Source organism: the organism of the source record quoted next, unplaced genomic scaffold (genome assembly GCF_019419815.1).
Source record: "Pyrus x bretschneideri cultivar Hongxiangsu unplaced genomic scaffold, Pyrus_bretschneideri_v1 Contig86, whole genome shotgun sequence".
In the NCBI taxonomy this organism is placed as follows: domain Eukaryota; kingdom Viridiplantae; phylum Streptophyta; class Magnoliopsida; order Rosales; family Rosaceae; genus Pyrus; species Pyrus x bretschneideri.
In genome coordinates, this window is record NW_025999827.1 from 806,774 (window position 1) to 815,390 (window position 8,617).

General features: G+C 38.7%; 1 protein-coding gene across 2 annotated transcripts; it reads left to right on the forward strand.

Moving 5' to 3' along the window:
* Positions 1 to 1,393: 1,393 nt before the first annotated feature.
* LOC103933056 (14-3-3-like protein GF14 kappa) lies at positions 1,394 to 6,101 on the forward strand. Of its 2 annotated transcripts, none has more exons than XM_009342703.3 (4): positions 1,394 to 1,970; positions 2,086 to 2,208; positions 5,260 to 5,376; positions 5,854 to 6,101. In XM_009342703.3, the coding sequence occupies exons 1-4, from the start codon at positions 1,470 to 1,472 to the stop codon at positions 5,875 to 5,877; spliced, it is 765 nt and encodes a 254-aa protein (XP_009340978.1). In that variant the 5' UTR covers positions 1,394 to 1,469; the 3' UTR covers positions 5,878 to 6,101. The 2 variants fall into 2 exon arrangements, with proteins under 2 accessions (XP_009340978.1, XP_009340979.1); XM_009342704.3 differs by having other exon boundaries at positions 1,396 to 1,970; positions 5,857 to 6,101.
* Positions 6,102 to 8,617: the final 2,516 nt, after the last annotated feature.

An 8,617-nucleotide genomic window follows, 5' to 3' on the forward strand; every position in this document is an offset into this window, starting at 1 on the left:
CACTTCGTTTTCGGCAATACGAGGGGTTTTTTGACTGCGCTAATTTCCTTAACCATTCGGCTTGCAAGCCGAAGTTCAAGGAAACTAGGGGGCATACGACCTTAAAGACCAAATTGGTTTAGTTCATAAACTACCAATCAACGGAAAATTCTTAAAGAAATACTATCTAGTCATATGGGAGATGCGAGAATGATTATCATTGTATTGAATTCATAAAAGGACGTACATATACATTTACAAAAGGCTCCTAAAAATTCTAAGGGGTCGAGGGGAGAAAGGTTTCAAGAGAAGCCTTCAACTCCAACCACCTCTTAGTATGATCTCGGCCTGCCTCGTCTTTTATTGAGTTGAAGCTGTTGGATCTACTTTATGCCGACCGCTGAAAGTCATTAATCGAGCCTTGTTCGCCTCAAAATCCCTCTCGAGCTCTGAAGCAACAACCGACCTTTGTTGTTGAAGCTCGGTGATTTGACGCTAAAGCTCAGAAATTTGGCAATCAAAATCGGTCATCTGTGCCTTCTTTGTTTTTATTGCCTCGACCTCTAAGTAGACATGCGTGAAATTGATCTGCTTCAGGAATTTTCAAGAGGAAAGGAAAGACAGAAATTCACCAACGACCTCCGAGCCAACAATTTCCCAATACTTCTGGAAAAAAAAAATGGAGGGGGGAAGGAGCCATTCAGACCCGGTGCAGTGCTGGTCTTCATGTCGGAAACAACCGCCTTAATTTCTCAGAGAAGTTAAGATTTAGCAAAGTACACATCTCATAGTTCAGTTTTGGTTGAATAGCCTCAATTACCTCATCGTCACCCCAATTGTATTCCGAAGTGAAGAGGTCCTTAAAGTAGTCCAGGACAACTGACTCGAAGTGTAGATAATATCGTTTGTTTAAAAAAAAAAAAATCAGCAATTGTATTAGATTGGTGTAAGGAGTATGTGAAATTTTTTTTGTTTTTGTTTTCTTTTAATGTGATTGTTACAGTACCACGTTTTTACATCTCCGAATATGGACTGACGTGCGCATGTTGGATAGGAACCAAACGAAAGCAACAGAAACCTGTAACGAAAGGCCATTGGGCTTTTTGTGGGATTGAAAATACAACGACCTGGCCTCCCGGCCCAAGCCAGCCCTCGCCGAATTTGACCTTTTTCCAGATCCAAATTTGTTCCCACGTTCTATCCTGTTCTCATAATTATGGTCCAAACGGACAACCACAAACCACTCCTACGCCCAAGACAACGCTACTCGCTACACCCGTCGTCCAAACGACGACGTTTGGTGTCCCAAACGATCCCCATGAGCGAGTATCAAACAATTTCATACTCTCAGTCGTAGGCCAATCCCCAGCAGTAAACGTACCTTTTCGACCAAAGTTGTTCAAAATCAAACGAATCTCAACCCCTCTCGCTCTCCGGTCGCACTCACCTCTTCCTCCTCTCTCCAACTCTCTCACTCCTCAGCTCCTCCAATGGCTTCCGCCGTCCCAGAAAACCTCAGCCGCGAGCAGTACGTGTACCTGGCGAAGCTCGCCGAGCAGGCCGAGCGCTATGAGGAGATGGTTAGCTTCATGGAGAAGCTCGTGGTGAGCTCCACCGCCGCCGGGACAGAGCTGACGGTGGAAGAGCGCAATCTGCTCAGTGTCGCCTACAAGAATGTCATCGGCTCGCTCCGCGCGGCCTGGCGCATAATCTCGTCGATCGAGCAGAAGGAGGAAGGCCGTCGCAACGAGGAGCACGTGGCGCTCGTCAAGCAGTACAGATCCAAGGTGGAGACTGAGCTCTCCGCCATCTGCGCTGGAATCCTGGAGCTCCTGCAATCGCACCTTGTTCCTTCGGCGACCACCGGAGAGTCCAAGGTCTTCTACTTGAAGATGAAGGGCGATTATCATCGATACCTCGCCGAGTTCAAAAATGGCGACGAGAGGAAGACTGCCGCCGAGGACACCATGGTTGCATACAAGGCTGCGCAGGTACTTGATTTAGCTTTCTCTGTTTTCGCGTTTTCGAAATTCAGTTAATTATCATTTTAATTTTGCTTAATTAGATTCGATTCGATTCAATTTGATTTGTAATTTTGTATTTAAGGATATTGCGGCGAGTGATTTGGCGCCCACGCATCCAATAAGGTTGGGGCTGGCGCTCAACTTTTCGGTGTTTTACTACGAGATCCTCAACTCCTCGGAGAAAGCTTGTAGCATGGCTAAACAGGTTTGGACTGGTTATGAAATTCTTCATTTTATTGATTTAAAAACTTGTAATTCTTTGTTTGTTTTTCATTTTGTAATACTTGATCATATATGGATGAAAGAGGAAACACTGGAGGATGTTGAATTCGAGAATGCGCGTGAAAAAAGTCAATTGCTTTTACCTGTCTAGTTATTTGTTTGTTTGGAATTAAGGCACCTTCGTATGCATGGAGTTGAATAAGTATTGGAAGATGTAAGCTAAAATAGTTTTGTGTACAGTAAAAGTCTTTCAGTTATTCTGAGGAAACACTTGAGGTAGTTGTATTTTGCTCCATGAGTGCTACAACTGTATGCTTTTCTGGACAGAGGTCACCTGGCATTATCATCGTAAAACCATTACTTCTTTCCGTATTTTGGATCTTAGCCGCCAAATTTTTACATTTTATTTAAAAAGGAGAAGGATGTTTCTTTTGATTGGATAAATCTTTAGCAGTGGTTTACAACACTCCAACCTGGCCTCCTCCATGCCCTTGAATTTCAAAAATCTTGCCAATCTTTTTGTTTTCCACATCCCCATATTTCGGCAACAATCAATTATTTTATTTTAACCTTTTTCTTTCCAGCTATTTTTGGGCTAGGAGACCACCATGATATTTTCTTTTTGATTTGATATAATTGAATATGAATAACCTATCGCCAACATCTCCCAAACTTCCTCTACATCGCCAGTTTATCACGCATCAGTCTGAATAAGCACAAACACCAGTACGAATGAAATGGAGGAGTTTCGAACTGCTCCCACCACTTAGTTACTCTTTGAACACCTCTCTCAACCGTCCTCATGCGCATTTGTGTCATTTATGTTAAGTGTATTTGTTGTCAAAGAAATAGGCTAGCTGATGAGTATGCTAGCTGACCAATTTGTGGCTTGCGACACATAAATGATTGTTAATCTAGACACTTATTCTTCTGTACTTATAAACTGCTATTCGCATGCACATTAACACATAAGTCTTATAAATTGTTATTGTGGTGTATTTGATCAAATTTCAATAATCGGTAAACATTTTCTGAGGGTACTTGTCCGCACGCCATTGTATTCACTTCAACTCACTATACAATTTAGTTCCTCCTATTTTTTTGTCCATACAGTTTCATTGAAAGTTTCCATTTTGTTCTAACAATTTCCATTGTTTCTCTTGAATTCTTACTGGTATCTATAATCGACGTCTCCAATGAAAGTTGCATGTTTTGGACCTTTGATATTTTTGTTGGGGACAAGGTCTTAAATGTTTTAATGGCAAAATAAATTTTTTTTAAGACCTTCTCCTTGTCGGTATTTGGGGATTCTGGCATGTATTGGGTGGAAAGACATATTGCATTACATCACACATGCTTGGATAAGGCACCATAAATTAGCATTTATAATTTGGTATAAATTAACTCAACTTCTTGTGAGAAGCAGTATGACATTAGCGCATCAAGACAGGCTACGATTTGGTTGTTATTCTTTATAGTATCTTCAGCAATTGCTGCCTTCAACATAGTATGATTATTACTTTGGTGACATGAAAAGTACGTCTTTGTATGCTATACGCTAATGGTAGTTTTGGTAGAGCTAGTGGCAGGAAAGAACTTTGACTATCTTGTTCCAAGGGGTGTCTGATTAAATTTATTCATCAAGGGAATTTCTCTTTTCCCCCTTGGGTTTCTTTTGCTTGCATTTTCAGATAGATGGTTGGGAATTATGTGTCTATACGTGGGAAGAAGGGAAAATGTTAACTAGGGGAACTATAAAAAGACCAACCAGCTAGGAAAGAAGCTAAGCTTGGCACCAGTTAGCAAGACAAACCAAAAGCAGGAGACACAGATTGAATTGACTAGGAATAGAATAGTTATGCAGCAATATCACTTTTCCTCAATACCCTATGTGTGCTCTTCTATGTGACATACATGCAAAACATAATTTATCGCATGGATTTTACAGTATGTCAATATGGTCAATGCTCTGCGGTGTTCCAAAACATTAGAAATTGGAATTCTGCATCCTTATGTCTGAGTGAGAGGGGGTTTCATCTCAGTTGAGGTATATTCTAGTTATAGGAAAGCAAAAGAGGCAAAGAGCTAATTAATAGTTTTAGAACTTTAGAGGGTAAGTACAAGAGCTAAGCCAAGTACATTTTGGCATTAACTAAAAGACAACTTAGGAGGCTACCCAATAATTCCCCCCAAACTATTATGGTCTAGAGAGTGAGTTTAGAATGTAAAAGCGCCTAAAGGTGCCTATGAAGCCCTTAGGTCGGAGCAACAAACCCAACCCAATGACCGCCACAGAGTGCATGCTTGCACATGAAATGATAATCAAGCTCAATGGGCGTGGTAGTTTGGAAAACAGGACCTGGAACCATCTTTTCGGCATTGAGATTGTCAAACTGGAGCTAATGAGAAGGTTGGAAATCCAAACAATCCCGGCACAAGTTTGGAAGTGAGTAGTGCACTTGAACAAAAGATGGTAGGCTCTTTTTTGGCACTACAGATGATCAGGTTGGAATCCAAAAAAACATAGAAACCAGAAGTTGCAAATTGAGACAACCAAGCCCAATTAACATTAGAGAAAAGGGCTAATAGTACATCCAAAGTTGCTTGAGACACTGTAGAATGTGGCTTTAGCCACGAGATGTGGGATCCATACACTCACAGATTGGGCAGCAGTGATGAACTGCATACTAGGATGATGAACAAATACTGTTTTAAAGTTTTGATTTGTTTTTGGTTACTTGTATTCATCTCAATTAGGTTGCATATTCTAGTTATAGGAATGTGTAATGGCCGAATTAATAGTTAGATGGAAAAATACAGATTAATTAAAAATTACAGGAAAGTGTAAAGATGTACTTTAAAATAAACTAAAGCCGAAATGCATTTTTGGCATTTACGCTGAGAAGGCTACACCTCGTTCTTTGTTTTGTCATTTGTACTTTGGTAACTCTTTATACGGTGGGTGATTCAACATATCAGCTCTGAATAACATGAAAATCTGTAGATTTTTTAAAATACCTTTTGTTATATGCAGGCTTTTGAGGAAGCTATTGCTGAACTTGATACACTGGGAGAGGAATCGTACAAGGATAGCACTTTGATTATGCAACTGCTGAGGGACAACCTCACTCTGTGGACTTCAGATTTGCAGGTCAGTGCTGCTTTTAGATGAAATATTAAGTAACTTAAGCGCGATTTGTGTGGAGGGGGATGCGCACAACAAACATTATTTTTCTGTAGCACTTAATAATTTGGCCTATAACTTTACTGTTGAATGAAAAATTGTTAAGCAAAAGAAGGTAGAGCATCATCAGAATATGTTAAATCTCTCTTGAAACCGCCAAATCAAATGTAGAATATCATGATATACGGTTTGAATTTTGATGCATAAAGTACAATGTAAATATGTTTTTAACGCGCTATGTAAATAAGAACTAAAAAAAGGTTTGCTTCCAATGCAAGCATGCTGTCCTTTAGTTTGCGATTTTAGTAATCGGGTGTAATACAAACCCAGCGATCTTAAGGTTTTGTTCTAGCTTTATAAGCCTGAAATATTTATTTGATTCTTAGTGTATGTTGATAGTTCCGTTTTTTTTACTTTCTAAATATAATTTTGTTGGGATTCAAGCAGGAGCAGATGGACGAGGCTTAAGCACGGGATTGTTATGCTCCTTGAGGGAGGTGGGCTTGAATGTCATAAATATTCTGTAATCTGCAGACAACTCTATTTACATTGATGTCCTTATGTGCATACCATGTGCTCATGTTGACCTGTTTCCTTTTAATTTGTTTGGCTTGGTAATGAGAGTAGTATATGATGATTCCTGGTACCTTTATTTTTGGCTTGATCAATGATTCCTGGTATTTTTGTGCTCAGATTTTTCGTATATGGTCCTTTGAAATCTGTCACTTTTTATAATTCTCTGAAATCCAAATTGACGACACCCCCTTGGTTGCCTCATTTCGAAGGTGTAAAGTCGTGTCAACCTTGTATTTTTTGCCCTTTGCCCCCTCTTTCATGGAGCCTGAAAATGCTTCTCATCAACCTGATGAAGCTGCTTGTTTGATTCAATTTAGGATGTTTTTCATTTAAGAAATGGGTTTGTGTGCTGGGGAGAGTTTAGTCATCTCCTAATTTGTTGCTAATCATTTCATTTCAACAATATCTACTTGCCACTTGGTATTACGGTTTAAGTTTGTGTGGTAGGTTGTTGTTTGGATCTCCCTAGTTCGAGACACTAATTTTTTTTAATGACCAACACGTGGGTTAGCCTAAAATTCTACCCTCTATATTTAACTTAGGCGAAGTAGGAGAAGCTCTCGGTTGTGGAATTCCCGGCCGTGTTGCTGCCCAAGGTCGTGCACAAAACACCATGCTGTCCCATCCATCCCCTTGTGTCCGGTGATCTATATGCGACCCGAATATTTTATCGCTAAGTTGTCGGAAATTTAACTATGCTCAGGTGTACCGTGTACCTCAAAAAATCTGTGATTTGCAAATACCAAAGTATCTTTTTATGACTGATGAATCTTTGTGGAATTGTAAGCAGCTCAAACATGATGAATCTTTGTAGGAATCGTTAGACTCTAATTTAGGATCGCATATTCAATCATTCCAATTCACGACAACATGTCTTTTTTTTTTTTTTTTTTTTTTGTTAATGCAATGATAAGTTACACTAAGGATTTTGTTTGCTGTTGGTGCCCCTTTTAGTCCTCACATTTGTGGATTTCACGTATGCGGTGGTGGGTCGGATTCTTCTTCGAGTCATGTTTGACTCATCCTTTGATAGCTTCAAGGTGACGCGTGTTGCTAGTTCCGGTAGGATGCTACAATAACATCTTCTACAGATCTCTGTTGAGGCTTTGGTCTCCTCTTTGATTCACCGGTTTCTGGCGGCGGCTGCAAGAAGATTGAAGAAGTTGCTAGGATTTCTTTGTCATCTACTTTTCCTGTTATGCGTTCCAATTTCGGCTTTGGGCTCAAACTTCTGTTTACATGGAAGGTCTTTTCTTTTGTTTTGTGCTTTTTTTTTTATTATTTTTGGGCCTTTGTAATCTTGCTTTGATGGTAAAGTAATTACCCTTGACCGAAAAAAAAAAAAAAAAAAAAAAAAAGGAGAAGGGATTTGAGGTAAGTCACATAATATGTCTATCATAATAATTTGGTATTAAATTTGTAATTTATAAGATTTGAATCTAAGACCTTGTAGAAAAATATCTATCATTAGACCGTAGTACTAATTGGTGTAGCAACATGTACTCAAAAACAAAAATGTCTGCATAAATATATGAGAGAGTCTTCTTTACTTTTTCATTCAACAAGAATTGCCGATGAAATTTCTGAACTCAAGAATCCCAATAAGTGGAGACTAAGTCAACTTAGGAATTTTGAAAGATTTTAATAAATTTTGTGAAATAATGAATTTCATAGGATTATGAGACTTCTACAAAATTCATATGGATTTTGGAAGATTTGAGAAGATTCATATAACAAGTTTCTGCAGATTTTGTAGATTTTACAATGTTGAATCTTAACCGTCAAATAAATCAAATAGTAATAAATATATCTAGGTCATAAATAAAAAGTCAAGATTATCATATAAACCTAACTTCTCAAAAGTCTCCAGCTGCACCCCCTTTCCAATCCTATTTCCTCCCCACTTTATTCTTCTCTCTTTTCCGTTCCAGTTAACCTCACTCCTCCAATCCTTTGTTTTTTGTCAATGTTCCTCTAATCTTGTTTTCCGCGACTCTCTCTTACTCCTCTTCCTTCACAACCCAATTCCAATTCCCCTTCGCTGCCATGAAGAAAAAATTGCACAAAATTGCAAAAAGAATTGTAGAAAAATTGCAGAGATGAAGAAAGAAGATGAAATGTGAGAGGAAGAGGGAGAGGTTCTTGGATCTGAAACCCTAAGAAGATAAAGTGTGAGAGGAAAAGGGAGAGGTTCTTGGATTTTGAAATCCTAAGATGTAAGGTAGGATTCTATATAGTCTTAGTTATATATACTTCTTACTCTCAAATCTCACAAAATTCACAACTTAATGAAATCCTACAAAATCTTTAATTTTTCAATACACTAGATTTGGATGGACTTTAAAAATTACTATTAAAATCTCGACTGACTACATCGAGATTTGCATGGATTCTAAAAATCCTTTAAAATCCTTTGGTTGACTATACTAAGATTTTAAAATCTTTTAAATTCTTCTCAAATATGAATTTGACTACACCTCTCTAAATACCGCTACACCAAATGGCCACGATAATAGCCTGTTCTATCTTAGTGGAGGTATTCGTCACCTTTACTAGGCTTTGTGACACCATCAAACTGCAACTTTAAGTCCTAAAAAACTGTTTCCCCTTACTTTAAAAGACGACGTTATAT

Excerpts from the sequence above, each read along its gene's own strand:
- LOC103933056 (XM_009342703.3), top strand. The coding sequence starts at position 1,470 with ATGGCTTCCGCCGTCCCAGAAAACCTCAGCCGCGAGCAGTACGTGTAC. Across the intron at positions 1,971-2,085 it reads TTGCATACAAGGCTGCGCAG|GATATTGCGGCGAGTGATTT; the intron begins GTACTTGATTTA and ends TTTGTATTTAAG. Across the intron at positions 2,209-5,259 it reads CTTGTAGCATGGCTAAACAG|GCTTTTGAGGAAGCTATTGC; the intron begins GTTTGGACTGGT and ends TGTTATATGCAG.